At 38.5% G+C, this 18,214-nt stretch overlaps 3 protein-coding genes across 6 annotated transcripts in view; 2 read left to right on the top strand and 1 right to left on the bottom strand.

The window, feature by feature from the left end:
* Positions 1 to 7,992, top strand: part of rab44 (RAB44, member RAS oncogene family) — a 34,300-nt gene extending 26,308 nt beyond the window's left edge. For both annotated transcript variants that reach the window (XM_026167432.1, XM_026167433.1), the window contains 8 exons: positions 540 to 607; positions 2,010 to 2,080; positions 2,168 to 2,305; positions 2,398 to 2,479; positions 5,244 to 5,358; positions 6,559 to 6,657; positions 6,766 to 6,842; positions 6,959 to 7,992. In XM_026167432.1, the coding sequence (XP_026023217.1) occupies positions 540 to 607; positions 2,010 to 2,080; positions 2,168 to 2,305; positions 2,398 to 2,479; positions 5,244 to 5,358; positions 6,559 to 6,657; positions 6,766 to 6,842; positions 6,959 to 7,046 (738 nt within the window). In that variant the 3' untranslated portion in view covers positions 7,047 to 7,992. The remainder of the gene's footprint in view (positions 1 to 539; positions 608 to 2,009; positions 2,081 to 2,167; positions 2,306 to 2,397; positions 2,480 to 5,243; positions 5,359 to 6,558; positions 6,658 to 6,765; positions 6,843 to 6,958) is intronic.
* Positions 7,993 to 8,586: 594 nt separating this feature from the next.
* On the bottom strand, positions 8,587 to 13,201 carry trub2 (TruB pseudouridine (psi) synthase family member 2). Its single transcript, XM_026167440.1, has 8 exons — positions 12,904 to 13,201; positions 12,625 to 12,759; positions 11,445 to 11,519; positions 10,766 to 10,827; positions 10,600 to 10,681; positions 9,999 to 10,071; positions 9,736 to 9,872; positions 8,587 to 9,642 (listed from the first exon to the last, which is right to left on the bottom strand). Exons 1-8 carry the CDS (start codon positions 13,019 to 13,021, stop codon positions 9,332 to 9,334), a joined length of 993 nt encoding a protein of 330 aa, XP_026023225.1. The 5' UTR covers positions 13,022 to 13,201; the 3' UTR covers positions 8,587 to 9,331.
* A 43-nt stretch (positions 13,202 to 13,244) lies between these two features.
* Positions 13,245 to 17,102, top strand: hdhd3 (haloacid dehalogenase-like hydrolase domain containing 3). Of its 3 annotated transcripts, XM_026167442.1 has the most exons (4): positions 13,245 to 13,773; positions 14,178 to 14,215; positions 14,556 to 14,890; positions 15,166 to 17,102. In XM_026167442.1, the coding sequence occupies exons 3-4, from the start codon at positions 14,561 to 14,563 to the stop codon at positions 15,556 to 15,558; spliced, it is 723 nt and encodes a 240-aa protein (XP_026023227.1). In that variant the 5' UTR covers positions 13,245 to 13,773; positions 14,178 to 14,215; positions 14,556 to 14,560; the 3' UTR covers positions 15,559 to 17,102. The 3 variants fall into 3 exon arrangements, with proteins under 3 accessions (XP_026023227.1, XP_026023228.1, XP_026023226.1); XM_026167443.1 differs by lacking the exon at positions 14,178 to 14,215 and having other exon boundaries at positions 13,245 to 13,609; XM_026167441.1 differs by lacking the exon at positions 14,178 to 14,215.
* The last annotated feature ends 1,112 nt before the right edge of the window (positions 17,103 to 18,214 follow it).

Raw genomic sequence — 18,214 nt, 5'->3', positions numbered from 1 at the left:
TCATGCACAGACTACATTTAAATTTGACTATTAAATGCAATACCTTATTAAACTTTGTTGTATTTATAATTCTATGCATAGTTGTGAATAGTGAATAGTTATTATTGGACAAGTGTTCTTTCACATAGGCAAGCCTACATTGTTATTTACACCCCATTTGCAGTAGACACTTTGCAAACTGGATTGTTTGTGGCAAGGTCATTGTGACACAGGGAACTAAAAAGAGGAACGTGAGGTTTACATAGCATGTTTCACATACAGCAAACGAGAACATGTGTTCACCTTCTTCAGAAACCTGGCAGATAAGGGCTTTGAATGAGATCAGCAAATAATGGCTTTAAAGATGTCACAATAAATTATTATTATCGACAAAGAATGGGAAACCAGTATGTCAGATATTCCAGCTTCAGATATTATTAGGAGACGACTGATTACTAGATGATAACTAATCCAAGTAGAATAATTTGCACTTTCACATCATGAAATGAGTTTGTCATGCACATTTAGAAGCATAAAAAGCCCTACTTTTCTTTCTGCAGGTTGGAAAATGTGATAAGAAACCATCATCAGGCCTCTCAAAGAGTGAAGAGCACTCAGAGACTGTGAGGTAGGTCTAACACACAGATATTTTTTAAAAAGGCTAGGGTTGTCCAGCTACCTAATTAGCTTTCAAGTGTTGGCTTTCCTACTTGACTTACTCACTGTAACTCATAGATAAGTCCAAATTTGTTACAGTGTAGTCTGTTATGTGTTATACTGAATATTCGAATATTCATGTTCATATTGCATATATAGCAACGGACAACTGTAATATCAGTCACCTCAAAGTTCACTTTGTAACATCCAAAAGAAAATGTCCATGAGATTGTTGAAAACATTTTACAATTTGTTAATCTATTTGAGTCACATACAAAAGGAAAGTATACCTGTTTTTTTTTTTATTCTGAGCTTTTACACATAAAACATATTAACACTGTGTCATTATGTAGTTAACAAAAACTAAGCCAAAATTCAGAAGGAGTGTGTGTAAAACTAAGTAGACTTTTACTGCTTCAGTGTGACCACCTTTATAAAGCCAGAAGTGTCCCTTTCCCAACGATCCCTAAACATTCAAGACACCTGCTAATCTTCCCAAAAGTGAACGTCCCAACAAATTCACCCCTAGGTCAGACCATGCAATGCCATGCTGCCAAGAGAAATCCTCTTCTCTCTAAAAAGAACATGGCAGCATGGCTGAAGTTTGCAATATTGCATTTGAAAAAGCCACAAACTTCTCGAACAATGTCCTTTGCACAGATGTGACCAAAGTAGAGATGTTTGGCCATAATGCACATAAAATCCAGGCCTCAACGTAAATTAAATGTGGTAGCAAGAGCTGTGCATTAACAAATGCCTGCAAACCTCAGTAAAAAGGAACAATGTCTGAAAGAAGAGCGGGCCAAAATTCCTTCACAGCAATGTGAGAGACTGATAAAGTCACAGAGAAAACAATTACTTCAACTTAATTCTGTGAAAATGCAGAATCATAGGGTGTGTTTAGTTTTTTGCACACTGCTTCTGCATTTTGACTTGACTGTTCCTCTGACGCTGTAGTTAAAATAATTTAAGAACATGGTAATGACCGGATGATTTCTTGTTATGCCTTGATAAGGTAAAAACTTGTGTACTGCATGGTACTTTCTTTCTTTTTGCAAGCTTTAAAAATACAGTTATGCAATTACTACTGTACACTAGCTTAGTAGTAGTGTATGCACTGTTTTCAGCTGACCTGCTTAGAGATGAGGTGTGAATGTCACCAGAGTGGTGTGGTTTAACAGCACACAGCTTCCTCATCTCTATTGTTTTAAATAAATAATCACAAATCAAGTGAATGACAAAATTCCTTGTCAAATGTTCAGTGCACGGCAACTCAAATATGAGCTTGAGACATTCTGAAAACTGACCATTTCAGCCTTGCAAATCCTTACACTGTATATGTCATGAAGTTTGTTTGATTGTCTTTTCCACAGTGAGAAGACTTCAGCCCAACCTTGTAATTCTGGAATTTTTCCTGTTAAAGAGAATCAAACATTTTCTCTGGGTAAGAAGATGATCAGTGCAGCTTACCAATAATTATAGGGAAATTTTACATTAAAAGATGATGTATGACCAGACATTTTAATTTCAGTTGGTAATCCGGGAGTGGTAGACTCCAAATCAAAGCGCTACAATGTGGTAATGATTGGAGACAGCAGTGTGGGAAAGACCTCCTTCATGAAAAGAGCTCAAAGTGGGAAGTTTTCTTTAGATATACCTTCCTCAATTGGTAAGATCCTGGTGTTAATCTCACAATTAATCCTACTAATGTGTATGCACAGCGATGTACACTCTAAATATACACGTAAATATTGTTTATAGGCCTGGATTCGCTGATGTGGCCTGTTGTAATAGATGGAAAGCCTATGATACTACAGCTATGGGACACAGCAGGTCAAGAAAGGTAAGTCTCAATTTTCCTCTTATATGGTAAATGGTCTGTATTTATATAGCGCTTTACTAGTCCCTAAGGACCCCAAAGCACTTTACATATCCAGTCATCCACCCATTCACACACTGGTGATGGCAAGCTACATTGTAGCCACAGCCACCCTGGGGCGCACTGACAGAGGCGAGGCTGCCGGACACTGGCGCCACCGGGCCCTCTGACCACCACCAGTAGGCAATGGGTGAAGTGTCTTGCCCAAGGACACAACGACCGAGACTGTCCAAGCCAGGGCTCGAACCGGCAACCTTCCGATTGCAAAGCAAACTCCCAACTCTTGAGCCACGATCGCCCCTCTTAGAATGAATCAGTGAGACAACTTTTTGATGTTTCACAGAGCATTTAAATTATATATCACTATGCAAATGTCTTGAGCCACTTTAAGTTTCTTTATATTTTGATAGCAGTAATCTGCTGTAGATTGGTTTGTAAGCCTGCCAGTTATTATTTGGTCCTCCATTTGTCCAGTTTCCTAAATTTGTAAGGACACACAGCACACCATGCCAAGAAGTGACAAAAAAATTGGAAACTGGCAACTCTTTAGGAATCATGTTGTTGGTTAAAATAAAAGCATAACAGTTTTATTGACTGTCAAACTGTGCTATTTTTTGGCATTTTTCATAGATTCAAGTAAAGAAATGGGAACAAATTATGTTTTTCTGACAGGCTGCTAATAACAAAGTGCCCAAAGATACAATTTAAAATGGGTTCTTTGCTAAGTGTTTCCTTGCTGTAGACAAAACAATGTATCTCCCCTTGAGTCAGGTGCCATGTTATGCCATCTACGCTTGAATTATTCAAAGGTCAATTTTATGGTACAAGGACTGGACTAAGAATGAGTGAAAAAGTAGCCAATATCCAAAGGAAAACTTTGAAACACCTTCAGAAAGCTGGAGAACTATTGCTTAAGACCACTTTAAGAATTACAAGAAAGTCCTTCCAGGCAAAATATAAAGAAATGAGGGGTTTATCAAGACTTTTGCACAGTTTTGTCGCTGAAAGAAGCCACATTGGAGAGAATACATTTAACAGGTTTTTTGAGTTTTATTAATGTTTTTTCTAGTCTGTTTTGAACAGTACATATATTATAATGTACGTAGGTCACAGTAGGCTGCCTGTAGGAGAATAACAAATATCACAGTCGTTAGTGTGTTACGTATGACAGTATCAAAGTCCAACTTGTCTGACTTTTCACAGCCCTGGAATTCAGGTTATCTTTTACATTTCACGTTAGTTAAATTCTGTAAATGAGCAACTTGTCTGAGTATAAAAACACTGGGAGCAATACGTCTGCATTTCTGTGACGTCATAAAGACAAAAAGCACAGTTTGTCCATTAAAGTGCGTTAATTATCTAGTTGAAATTCTGAATTCTGCCAAGCCTTGTGATTTTCTCCTTCATAGCATGGGTTTGTCAGGAGTAGAATTGAGCCAGGTGGAAAAAGCAAAGATGACTTCATAATGAGTGCAAAAAGTCTATCCTTCTAATAAAGCAAGAAAAATGGCAAAACCTGTGCATGACAGTTCATTTCTGCTTACTCATTTCTATCATACTGCTCATAAAACTAAAAGTTAACTACAGACTTGTACGCACGAGTCCCAAACTACAATACAGCGACATATCCTGAAGGAAACATACATATCCAGAGAGAGAGGAAAAAAAGAAGCAAATTTCTATATCAAGGTTTTCTAAACAACTACTGCTTTTTGGAGTTTGTTTGAGCCAGACGTGAACAGTTTTATATCTGTTTTGTAAATAAAGCCAATCATCAGAGAAGACGCCATCTCTTTTTTAAAGGTACAGGCTATTATTTTGTGGTTTAGGATGTCCTGAATGTTGTGCCACATGCAGTCTTGCTGTTCTAGGGAGTGGCTGTGTTTTTTCAGTGTATAGATAAACTTCCCCGATGGCCAAGGACACACTGTCCCGCTGTTCCGAAGCCTGACAAGGAAGGCTTCCAAGTAGGTGACACCCAGTGTTCAAAGCAGTGTGTACACCTTGGAATTCAACCGAGATCTGCAGTTACTACTTGTAACAGTGTTTACTTAAGTAACACTTGCTTTTGTAGATAGATACGGTATAGCAGCCAATTTCAACATGTAACAGACAATATGCTCAGATCAGAGTTACACTTGAGCAGTCTTTAAATACTGCTCAAGTGTAACTGGTTTCAGAACTGGTTTGACACTCCTCAATAATGTTTTGTATTCCAGGATACAATGCAGATTTTGTTCCAGTGACAGAGGTGGATTCAACACGGATGCAATTTAAAGATGCTCACTTTTAACTGCAGATTTTAGGCAGACTCGTGTTGGATAAGTTCAACTAAAAAACATAGCAAGAGTGAGAAAGCGTTTAAGACATGCAGTTCCCCAAGAGTTTACAAAAAGCCTCCTTAATGTCAACAATAAAGTGAAGCTTTATTCCAACTCTTCACCTAATGGGCAGGCTTCTAAGATCTATTTATTTTATTTTTACTACAAAAACATCTGACATTTACTTGTTCAAGGAGGGAAGTCTGAGGCATGGGTGTGTCTTGAAAAATATGTTCAGGGTAGCCTCTGCAAACTGCATTAAATGACAAATTTGTGACATTAACTTTTGAGTGAATGTGAGGAAAGTAATTAGAATGTGCTACAGTATGCAGAGCTAGTGTCTTCCTGGTTTCAAAAAGGAAGTATTAATAGATCACCTTTAATGTCGTGCTTTTCTGTCTTTAAAGGTTTCACAGTATCACCAAACAGGTCTTCCACAAAGCCCAGGCCTTTCTCTTGATGTATGACATCACCTCCACCAATAGTTTTTCCGCAGTCAGTTACTGGGCAAACTGTATTCAGGTATGTCTTCCCTTTCAAAGTTCAACACCTATTTTTTAAACAGATGTTGAAATTACTAGTTAAACATGCTATGTTGTCAAAACAGTGATTTACTTTTATATTCATTTAGTGTATTTGGTTCTAATAGGCGGGGCTACACTGGCCACTTAATTAGCACACCTGTTCAACTGCTTCAAAAAAAGGAATGAACTAAGCACATGCAAGTGCATTGTAGACATAGTGAAGACTACCCGCTGATGTTCAAACACAGCATCAGAACAAGGAAGAATGATGATTTAAGTTAACTTTGAACATGGTTGTTGGATCTATTTCAGACACTCATCTACAATAAACTTTTCTCTCACAACCTGCCTTGTTGCGAGAGATCAGAGAATGGTCAGGCTGCTTCAATCTGATAAGCAGGCAACAGTAGTGTTAAAAAAAATTACAAATAACCACCATAAGGTATGCAGAAGAGCATCTCTGAATGCACAATACTTATCAGCTTTGAAGGAGAAGGGCTACAGCAGCAGAATAACCCACCGGGTGCCACTCCTGGCAGTTAACAACAGGAAATTGAGGCTACATTCACACAAGCTCATCACAGTTGGTTAACGGTAGTCTGGAAAAACGTTGCCTGGTCTGATGAGTTTCGATTTCTGCTGCAGCATTCGTATGCTAAGGTCAGAATTTGGTGTAAACGACATGAAAGCATGGATCAGTCCTGCCTTATTCAGGCTGGTGGTGGTGTTTAATGTTTGGGGTTTTTTTGGCACACTTGTCAATATGGACCAAACTCTCTGGGAAATGTTTTCAGTGCCTTGTTGTATCAATGCCAGGAAGAATTAATGTTGTTCTGAAGGCAAAAAGGAGTCCAACAGGGGTACTAACAGGTATACCTAATAAAGTGGCTTATAAGTGTGATACTGAATTGTGTATTTAAAACAGCAGCACATATTTTGATTATTAGTAGAAAAAAGTATTAATAAATTTAAAACATCAACTATTTATAGTGGACGGGACGTGAGTGTCTGAAACAGTTGAACCAGCCTGCAAAGTTAGACTAGTTTGTAATAACATAAGATAAGATAAGATAAGATAACCTTTATTAGTCCCACACGTGGGAAATTTGTTTTGTCACAGCAGGAAGTGGACAGTGCAAAAGTTATGAGGCAAAAATTAGAATACAATAAGATTATCAAAATGATTCCTGTTCTGCAGGAGTCTGCTGCTGAAAATGTGACTGTTTTGCTTCTTGGAAACAAGAGCGACTGCTCAGAACGACGGGTTAAAACTCATCAGGGGGAAATTCTTGCTAAGGTGCGAATATGTTGCATTACACCCACTCATGAAACAATCACATTCAGTTCAGTAGTTTTAATGATCAAAACACCCACAGTGAGTGCAGATATTCATTCAACTCCACAGGAATATGACTTTGAGTTTATGGAGTGCAGTGCTGCCACAGGTGAAAACGTGATCCAGTCTTTGGAAGTTGTAGCCAGGTATGTATATAATGTTAATGTTTTTCTCTAAAACCCACATCTTTTAACATCGATATGCCCTGTAAAGTCGACTGCTGTGTCATCAGCTGATTGCACTGTTGCTGTGTTGTTGCCAGGAAGCTGAGTCAAAGAATTGACTCAAGAGAAGAAGCCACAGTGTTGCACAAAGAGCCAGAACAGAAAAAAAGCTCAAGATGTTGCTGAACAAATGTGTTTGTCTTCAAAAAAAAAGAAAGAAAAAAAAAACAAGTGGTGAAATCCTGAAAACAAGAACACGCTGTACTCATCTGGCTTTCTTGTAACTCAGTGCATTATATTTTATTATTTGTACTACTGCATATTTTCAGTGTTGTTATATTTAGATATAAAATTATTTCTTCAAAGGCCTTATATTAGAATATTAGTTTATAGTTAGTAGTGACCAAAGTTATATAGTTCAGAAAGTGAAGGCTTTTTCAGTGTTTGCTTAATAGCTATCCAATAATTTAATACATATACAAGCTTACTGTATTTAATTATATTTGCACCGTGTGTGTTTTATCTTGCAATATAACAATTTTTGTGCAATATTGTGCAACTTCAAATAATTTCAAATCACACGATTGACATTTTTCCAGATGAAGCTGTAACAACTAAAATCACAAGTTTAAGATTTTATGTGCAATTTCACAAAGTTCATCTCTGTTGTTGTACATCGACTAAATGTTTAGTCTACACCCTCTTCACTTTATGGATTTACTATACTGAAATTTAATGTAAATGTGTATATAGTATGATTAATTTAAACAGGAGAATACCCCATTCAGATATTACCAGAGATCAAGATGTGACCGAGAGCAAATCTAGTACAGTGGTAAATAATTATTATAGTAAATATATATTAAACATAATTATACTTGCTTTTTTGTGATTTTGTTTAGCCTTTCTTCTAAGTTGGCATTCATCTTAATTCAGTCATCACAACTGTCAGATCTGACACATAATTATGAATAAACATTACTCCCTTATAATTATAGTGCCAGGGACATGATCAGCAGTTATATATGCAAATGTATTTTTATGTTCCCGTGCATTTCCTTTGTGACCAAGTACCTTTAAACCAATTGTTTTAATGGCGTGTCGCATGATTAATAAATCTCCAGATAAACAACGTCTGCTTGTGTACTTAATTTGTGCCCTCATGGAAGTTATGGGTTTCCAGACTGACAAAGACAACTGTGTTAGCAGTGGAAAAACAAGTCCGACAATGGTATGAAGAGCATGTCAACAATGGCGCCACTGCAATAATCTCATATAGTCCCAAAGGAGGTGTTGTGGGAAAGAGAACTACTGATCCCATGGGAATCATGTACCCACCTATGAGAAGTTCAGTTGAGTAATGTGGTTATTTCTGTTTCAGGCTTAAACATGTTAAAACAACAATAACATCAAACTACCTGGCAATGGTAGATTTTTCTGCTGTTGCAGATGAGCTTAACATGGTTATACTTTTTTGTCTTTCAGCAAGCAAAAATAGAAGAACAGGGGCAGGTGGTGAGCCAGAAAAACAAGCCAATGACAAAAGTTAAAGAACAACAGCTCAGGCCCTGCAGGGCTCCAGTTTTGCCTATTTGGAGCTGGACCCCTGCTGTGCATGAGCTGTTGAAGATTCAGCTCATTTCCCCATAAATAATTTCACATTACTAAATTCTTTAATCTTAGACATCACCATAATGCTGTGAAAAAAAAACCCAAACATTTTAAATTGAAGCAAAGTGGTTTAATTTCAAGTTACCATTTTTATCCTGTGGCACAGACCCTCTATCATTTCTCTTAAATGGAAAGCTGGCTGCTTTTCTTTGGTTTGCTTATTTCCCACATACACTGAAACTTAACAAGGATCAGACCTGAGTATGACTCCAGTTAGTCTAATCACTACTAGTTTGACATTACTGGTTTAAATTTAATCAATGTCTGGAGCCACCAAAACAAGTGTAATGTTGACCTTTGGCCAGCTGGGGGAGTATTTGTGCCAGTAAAGCATGTATTTGAACTCATCTACAGACCTAAAAAACAACAACAAAAAAACCCAAACCCACAGCAATTAAACTGATATCATAATCAAACGCGTGCATTCTTTTTGGTCTTTATTATTGTAAATTCATTCAGAATATAAGAAATAATATTAACATTAAGGAATTAAGCAATACTACAGCATTGCAAAATACAGTTCTTGTTTTCCACCACAGTGAATTTTATATCGATTGATATGTGCAGACTTCTGGGTTTAATTCAATGGGTTTTACAAAAGTATTGCTTTAAATGTTTACAACCATTTGTATACACATCCTGTATACAAATCCTGGTCAAATGTTCACCGGGATTTCTAGTCTGCAAACCTCTTTCCTGACTGAGCTAAACTGTGGGAAGTTATGCAGCATCATAAAATATTTTTTTGATCGGGTCATAGGTCAATGATAGGCCTTAAATGACTAGTTATTTTACACGATCTACCTAGCAACTCCGTCATTAATTTCACTTTGTTGAGTTTCTGTGATATTGTCTTCAGACGTTTGTAATGCAGATGTCTTGTTCGCTGCCTTAGAAGGTTTTTTATTTTTCTTAGTGGAATGATACAACTGGATGGCTTGCATGACATCAGCAGCAGTCCAGTGGTGATGGATCAGAGCGTCCTGTAGGGTAAAAAGTCCATCTCTGGTGCATCGTACTCCATTACACACTGCTGTGCTACGCAGTTCCAGTCCTATCTCATGCACAATTTTACGCAGATACTTCTGAGTCTCATTTAGGCACTGCACCTCTGTAAAAACAGGAGACATGTTTGAAACTTGACCCGCATTTTTTTTTTTTTTTAAATCATCAAATATGTTTTATGTGTTCAAGTGAAGATTACCTAATGTGAAGTTGGGAGGCTGGAAGCGAATGCAACGTAAGCCGGTCAAGATGGGTGTCGATTTCCCCTCTGGACCCAGTAAACCTTGCACAGCCATCTCATAGGCTTCCTGTGAGCGCATGTCTATGCTGGAATACCTGTACAGCAAAAAAGAAACTAATCAAATATCGTTTAGTACTGTTGCAAATATTTACAGAGGGTCTTATGCAAAAGCAGAGGGTAAAAGATGCCATTATTAGGTTTACAGAAATGTAACGTCTTACGTCAACAATGTTTTTTGGTTGACTCCCTCCAGCATTGACAGCACTCTCTCCAGCTTATCCTGTGTGATGTGATCTAGGAGACAGCTTTTTTTTAAGTATATTTAAAGGGACATCAGTTCACATAACAAGTGTTTTGCTTATATTCTTGCACTTCAGGTATATAAATTAGAACTGCTCTTATAAAACCTTTAAAACCACATACACAATTCAGTCACAGGCAGGGCTGAACTTCCATAAGGCAAGAGGTGGAGTACACCCTGTACAGGTCGGTATTCTGTTGCAGGGCTAACAAAGAGATGCAGACAACTCACATTCACATCTACGGCCAATTTAGAGTCACCATAAGAGTCACCATATTTTTGAGTTAAATTGACACGCATGTCTATGGACTGCAGAGAAACCAGCCCAAGGACTGGGAGAACATAGTCCTCACAAAGACTCCAGCAGGTCAGTGGATTCGTAGCCAAGACCCTTTCCCTGCTGTGAGGTGACAATTCTAAACACAACACCTTTGTGCCGCCATGATACTTTATCGAAAAGGACTTTGCTATTTTAAGTGAAAGATTGAGGAAGCTCAAACTAAAAGAGAAATTATTCATACCATAGGTGGATCTTTCCACAACTCGACCTGTGTTAGTGAAATTATCTGTTGCAGTTCCAAATTCAGCCTCCAGGGTATAATCCTGCAAGAAATATTGTAGAATTGGATCTGTCAGCGTTGGATCTGAACTGCATCAGTTTATGTCTGAGAGAAAATTACAAATTACCCTCGTCACTCTTGTGGTGTAGAAATCATTCAGCGCCTTGTTTCCATTCCCAACGGCAAGAACTAGAATAGAATAGAATTCAACTTTATTGTCATTGCACATGCACAGGGCAACGAAATGCAGTTTGTATCCATCCAGAAGTGCTTTAGCCATGATATAGATATATTACAATATATATTAGCAGTAATATAGATATGTAAGTATATTGCAGAAATGGGTCTATTATGGTATGTTATAATGTACACGGTATGAAGTATGTTATGAATATTCTATAAGTATGTACAGGCTGTAGTGAGTACAAGCTATGAACAGGCTATGAACAGGATATAAATATGAAATAAAAAACTATACAGAAATCTGAGATATACAGTTATACAGAAATGCGAACTATGCAAGTTATAAACACTTGTAGGATTAAAAATTATCGTTTGTACAGAATGATTATTTACACAGAACTATACAGTGATGCAGTTAAGATAAGTGAGATATGTGGATAATTTCTACAGAGGCTATATAAAGTGCTAGTGGTTGTGAGTGATGGTTCAGTCCATGTTATTATTGTGTGTTTGACGTTTTACATTTTAGAAATATGTGGATATTCTCAGATCATTCACAAAACGAATGCCAACACTGTAATTAACAAATGATTTTTTTCAAATGAGCAATTCTAAAATTATACCTAGAACACCCGAGGAGAAAGTATCGAGGCGATGTCCGACTCCAACTCGGATATGCTGGAATTCAGGTCCTGTGACTAAAATCAAAATGAAACATTATATTCACTCACTACAGTGTTATTCACCACACCTGAGGTTTAATTTACTCCAGTCACATCTAAATTGAAACCAGATTTCATGGATGACCTGTTACAGGGTAAAACGGTGGAGACACAGAAATCTGTTATTTCTGTGTCTCCACAGAAAAAGTTATAAACACTGTTCAATATCAAAGTGGAAAAAAAGTTGTGAAAAAGAAAGTACAACTTCTTTTAAATCAAAGGGTTTATGTGTCAAATATCATCTGCTACCAAAAATGACGCAAATACAACCTAAGATGAACAACAACATGACACACTGTGTCTCATTTATTTATCTCGGCTTCTGAAATGCTGAGGCAGAGTGTAAAAATGGCCAATGACCATTATGGCCAAAACTTTCCACTTTGGTCTCATCTCTCTACATTATAATAATCATTATAATGATCACTCCAACTGTAGAATGGTGGACTTCAGATTGTTTGGCATGACCTTATAACTGCCTCATCCTGTTGCCTCTTTCTGCTTTTATAAAGGTGGTCACACTGGCTGATGATCAGTCAATCAAAGTCTATACACAATTGTGTATTTAATTTTTTTCCACACACTGCCTCTGAAATTTGGCTTAATTTTTGTTAAATAAACAATGACACAAAATTATGTTATCCACTGTTGTTCATCCGAGGTCATATTTACCAAATGTGAAGACTTGCTGGAGATCAGAGGATTTTTTTTTTAATGCTGCGACATGTAAAACTGTAGAAAAGAAAGAGAGTGTACTTTTTTCACTTGTTCTGTAAAAGTAACAGATTTTAAGTTTTGTCTTTTTTTGTAAAAGAAGGGCTGTGAACTTTGCCACCTGATGATTTACTGCAAACTAAAGCATCTGACTGTGTTGTGAAGGTGTTTATACTTTAAAGGTGGAGTGATAGGGACGAGAGGTTGGTGCAGCTGGTTTCACTTGCACTTGGTTTTTCACAATGATGCTAACAAAACAGCTGCATGGACCATGAGGTCAGATAAATGTATCTTAATGTATCTGTTAATGTATCTTCAGAGCGGAGACAACACTTGTTAACATTTTCAGTAAGGTGGATGTACATACCCAGAGGGTGCTTGGATAGTACAGGAACCGATACTGCTGATACCGTGAGTCCTTTGGACGCTTCACTCTCGTGTCTGGGTTGTGCTAAGAGTCGAACCTCGTGGGGAAGTGGCTGGGAAGGCGCAGCATTCAAACCTGAGGTGTAATACACGCAAGGACATTCAAGTGTTAAGTTAAAGGCATGCTGAGTATTAGCTGCATCATGCCTCAGTTTAACAGCACGCATGGGTGATTGACAACAGGACCACAAGACACCAGTGAAAAATAAACTACACTCACCTTTAAGAAGATTTGTCTCGATGCTGTCCCGTACCAGTTTCCAGTGAACACCAGCAGGTTTGTAGACACAGAACAGGCCCTCTAACTTCCGAAACGTCCGAATAGCTGGAGTTGCCATTATTCAGCAGCATCAGATTATACTTATGTCTTGGAAAAATAATAAAACTAATTAAAAAAGACTACATGTCATGGAAATTTTGACGAGTGACAGTTGTTTTGTTTCTACTGCCACTTTCTTCCATGTGAGCCTACGCGCATGCGTACATGATGACGCTTTTCATTCCTTATTTTTGGCCATACCGCCATCTACTGGAATGGATGTATGTGTACGCTATTTTAGTCCTTATATAAGTAGAGAAACGCCACCAGAGCTTCCACCAGAATTATTAAACAGCCGCTTATTGTGTGTAGTAACAAGCTGGGAGACGTGGAAGAATAATTGGTATTTTATTGGGGTTTTTTTTTGTTTGTTTGTTTTGTGTGTGAATTTTTACGGTTTGTTTCAGAAGATGGCAGTAGCAGCCGCCACTCAGAGAACAGAGTGGAAAAGAGGACGAAGAAGAAAGCAGGCAGCTAACTTTAGTCGCTGTTTATTTTCGTTGACAGCTGAGAAGACTTCAGTATCATTTCGGCATTTTTCTAATTTGAGGTTTTTGCTGTAAGCTGAAGCTTTGGCCTCTGCTGTTAAACTGCTGTGTGCGGGCAGGTACGTTAGTTTGTTTTCACGGGACACTGGTCAGAGAAACGCTACGTAGTTATTGTCAAACTCCACTCTTACATATCCAATTATGGTGACCTCGGGGGCAAGAAACACGTTGCTAAAACCAAATATGAGTTGAACTGAAACCTGGAGCTACACAACGAAACAGCGTGAGTTTTGTCTTCCTCCCAGAGTCCAAAGACATGTGGTTCGTTATCGTTAGTTATTTGGTTATTCTAAGTTGGCAATAGGTGTGAACGCGAGTTTGGATGGTTGTCTGTCTCTCTGTCTGTTAGCTGTGCGTCATATTCGTGACATGTCCAGGTTATACCCTGCCTTTCGCCCTATGGTAGCTGGGATAGGCTTGCTTCCTATGAAAAGTAATTTCTTCTTTCCAACAGTCATCAAGTGCTTTCTGGAGGATTACCCAGTTGTTGGGGTTTCTCTCTTGTATTGTAAGATCTAATAATGGACAAAGTGAGGCTTTGTGATACAGTGAAATATTTGAAGCAGTAATGCCAGGATTATGTTGCAGTTTCAATGTAAAACATGAATCTCACACGAATCTCCACAGTGTCACCCACTGGCCACTTTCACTATCATCACACCTTGGTAGGTACGACAGAGACAAGCAATTGTACAATAGATCATTAATGACTGTGGCTAATAAACGCTGTGGTTCAGCAAATACTGTCAGACTATAATTAAAACATATTCAATAATAAAAGTGTAATAAAATACAGGAAATGTTGTTGACCAGTGGTCAAATTGGTCACGCTTAGTATTACAGCAGCAGTTTTGAATGTCTTAAAATCGTCACCCTGAAAAACAGTTCCCGTAACAAGAAAATAAATAATGTTAATAATATTCAAACATGTTTCTCTGTGTGAAACAGCCTGATTAGATAACTCATATTTTGCTCAGCTGTTGTCTTCTCTTTGGTGTCCATCAGGTGTGATGCGAGCTCCTCTGCGCTGGGTGCTATGGGATGTGAAGGACACCCTGCTGAAGGTGCGCTCATCTGTGGGAGAGCAGTACTGCAAGGAGGCAGAGCGTATGGGCTTGAGCCTCAGTCCTGTGGAGGTCGACGCTGCTTTCCGGCAGGTTTATCGACAGTATTCCAGTAGATACCCAAACTACGGCATCAGTCAGGGCCTGAATGGACAGTCATGGTGGAGGGGGGTGGTGCGGGACACTCTCTCTCAGTGTGGTGTACAGGAGCCAGACTTGCTAAACACAGTAGCCAACAATCTTTACCATAACTTCTGCAGCGCAGATAACTGGGAGGTAAATGATCACTGACACGTTCATACACCTAAAACACCTTGTTTAAAGATTTTAAACAGTTCCTCGAATAATGCTTTTTTAAATTTTATGCAACAATATATAAATAAAGGCTACAGGATGTGTATTTTCTTTTAACTATAATCATCATAATAAGCATTTCATACTGAACCAGAAGAACAGAGCACATTAAATATCTGACTTGTAAAGCAACTTAAACTTTGCCCCCGATGTTTGGAGAATGTCATATTAAACTGTATAATATTCCTTTGTTTCAGGTATTTCCAGACTCAAAGAAGGCTCTGGAGAGTTGTTCTTCTCTTGGACTGAAGCTGGGTGTGGTGTCCAACTTTGACAACCGCCTGGAAGCAATCTTACACGTTTGTGGGCTGTTGTCATACTTTAGCTTTTTAATAACATCAGAAGAGGCTGGTGTAGCAAAGCCCAGTCCGGCCATCTTTAGTCAGGCACTGCAAAAATGTGGTGTGCCAGCTGATAGAGTAGCTCATATTGGGGACCATTATGTTAATGATTACCTCACTTCTCGGTCTATGGGTATTCACGGCTTCCTTTTAGACAGACATAAGGATGGCCAACTCGATGTTCCTAGGGAGCATCGGCTGATTTCACTGGATGAGCTGCCGTCACGGCTCCAGCAGCATATGAACTAACATGAGTCATAAGATAAGATAACCTTTAGTCCCACACGTGGGAAATTTGTTTGGTTACAGTAGAAACAAACTGTGTCAAGTGAAATCTACTCAGAACAAACTGGCTTAATTAGCGAAATAATGTATGGACTGTTGACTTAAGTATATCAAACTACTTCATCCTCATAAGACAAATGAAATGCTGATAGAAAAATGTAAAGAAATCTTAACATATTGTATAGTTATGTTTCATGTCTTTGTATTATAAAATATGTTGGGAAAAATAAGCCTCTAACTATACTGTGTCTCTGAAAATAGAGAATATGAAGTGAGGCAGCAAACTGTCAGACCTTCGACAAGGTTCTGAAAACATTCCTGAGAGATTGTGGTCCATGTTGATATGATGGCATGCAATTGCCATATGCTGTTTGGCACGTGCGCATCCATGATGCAAATCTCCTGTTCCCCACATCCCAAAGGTGCTCTGTTGGATCAAGGTGTGGAGACTAGAGCCCATTTTAGTGCATTGCCATGTCCAAGAGAACTATTTCAGATGATCTGAGCTTTGTGACATTAGAAGATGGGAACACTGTGGTCATAAAAGAGTGGACATGTTGCGCAATAATAATCGGCTCATTTGGTACAGTGTCCCAAAGGATAGATTCATGGTTTTCTGGTGTTTTAAGCCAAATTCTGACCCTACCAACTGACTGTCACAGCAGAAATCGAGACTCATCAAACGAGGCAACTTTCTTTTCCTAATCTACTGTCCAAATGTGTTAATTTTCCTGTTTGACTGAAGTCCCTGTGTGGTCATCAAGGTTCAAGGTGTTATGCGTTCAGCAATGCTGTTCTGCATACCTTGGATGTAACGTGTTTTGATGCTGTTGCCTTCCTATCAGCTCAAAGGAGTCTGGTTATTCTCTGACCTGTAGTAGCCACAGTGCATTTTCTGCAAGAGAACTGCTGCTCACCTGCTATTCTCTGTAAACCCTAAAGATGCTTGTTTGGGAAAGATCCCAGTTGATCAGTGGTTTCTGAAATAATAAGACCAGCACAAATAACCAGTGAGGTCGTATTGAGCACATCTATATGGCTGTGTGCATTGACTTGATTTATATTTTATTGATGTCAGTGACTTTAAGGTGGTTGACTGCAAAAAAAATCAGCACTGAAGTCTATAGTTTGTGTCTTTGCTTCTCTGTAATGTCATATCTGCACCATCAGGCTAAAATGTCTGCTGGCACCAAGGTAGTGCCAGTGGAAAGCATAACTGAGGACTACAACTTTTTTTTTTTTTAAATTAAGAAGTTTATATTAACCACTGGAGGAATTGTTTTAGAAGACAAGCCCAGAAATGTTTTTGCAGCACTCAGGACATGTCAATTCTTTTACCATCTTTTTTAATAATCGGTTATTTGGAACTTGTCCCCACATTTAGGGAAATTATACAAAACAACCGAGTAACCATCTGCTTTGAGCAGAGCTGCTATGAATTGTAGGCAGCAAATGTATTTGCAATTGATTGTGTCAAGTCACATAAAACATCCACAGATCAGCTGAAATATCATGGCAGGAGTCTTGCTGTAAAAAAAAGTGTCCTGAAAGTTGCCTGCATTCTCTCAATTTGTGCTCAGCATCAGCTATGCAGGTACATTTCTTTAAAAGGTTATTCATTAGCAGGCCGCTTTACAGGAGCTAAAAAGCTCTGATCATCCCTAATGATATTTCTCAGTGCTTAGCAGTGAGGGGAACTAGGCAGGGTTGCTTAACCCTAATACCTTTGTAAGTACCCACTTTAAACCATCTGGTCAGGGGCAGATACTGGGAATGTTGGACTGAGGATCAAAAGAGCTGCAGAGAGACCAAAGTGGAATTGCTATTTACAGCAAGCTCCAGCCTCTTATAGAATACGGATTAAATCTTTTTTGGAAGAATGTCAATGTTTTTAATTTTTAAAAGAAAGAAAAAAAAAAGACGACACCCCTCCCACAGTGTTCAAAAAAAAAAAATTTTTCCCCAAGTCGTATTTTCACCTTGAGTCGTGTCCAGTAAAATTTTTCCCCGTACGAATGCTTGTACGTTGAAGGGTATTGTATATCTTTAGGGAGTCATCCGTAAGAGCTGCTTAATTCAAAGCTGGTTTAGTAGCTCAGCCAGACGGCTCTAAAGGGCTCCACAGAAATCCAATTGCAGGCATAATGGGATTGCAAAAAAACCAAAACCAAGCTTCTCATGCAGAGAGCCAAAGGGAAGAGCAGAGGAGGTGCAGCATGTCATGAGGGAAGATGTCAATCCAGTGACTTACAATCAAAACAAAAGCCCAGCATGTCAGCACGTGAAGCGGACTCATATTGGAGGATGAATGTTTGAATGTGAATGGGTATAGATTCTGTGAAATAAAGAAATTAATAAATAAACAGGCTGAATGGCTATATAGCAGAAGCTGGACAAAACGTTTCCCTCAGCCATAAAAGCACTCAAGACTGCAGCTCTTTGTTCAAATGTGCCTGGGGTTCAGAGTTCCGTGTTGGCATTACTGCATCTTGAAATATTCAATGGCACAGAAAAATAGAGTAGAAGATCAGAAAATTAGGGTATTTTGAGAGAGCGAGCGCTTCACAAGTGAAAAGAAGGTCACGCAAGGAATAGAAAAAGAGACTTGAGAGATGGAACA

This window comes from Astatotilapia calliptera, chromosome 5 (genome assembly GCF_900246225.1).
Source record: "Astatotilapia calliptera chromosome 5, fAstCal1.2, whole genome shotgun sequence".
Lineage (NCBI taxonomy): Eukaryota > Metazoa > Chordata > Actinopteri > Cichliformes > Cichlidae > Astatotilapia > Astatotilapia calliptera.
The sequence above is the reverse complement of the archived record's forward strand: the minus strand, read 5'-3'. Positions and strand labels throughout refer to the sequence as shown.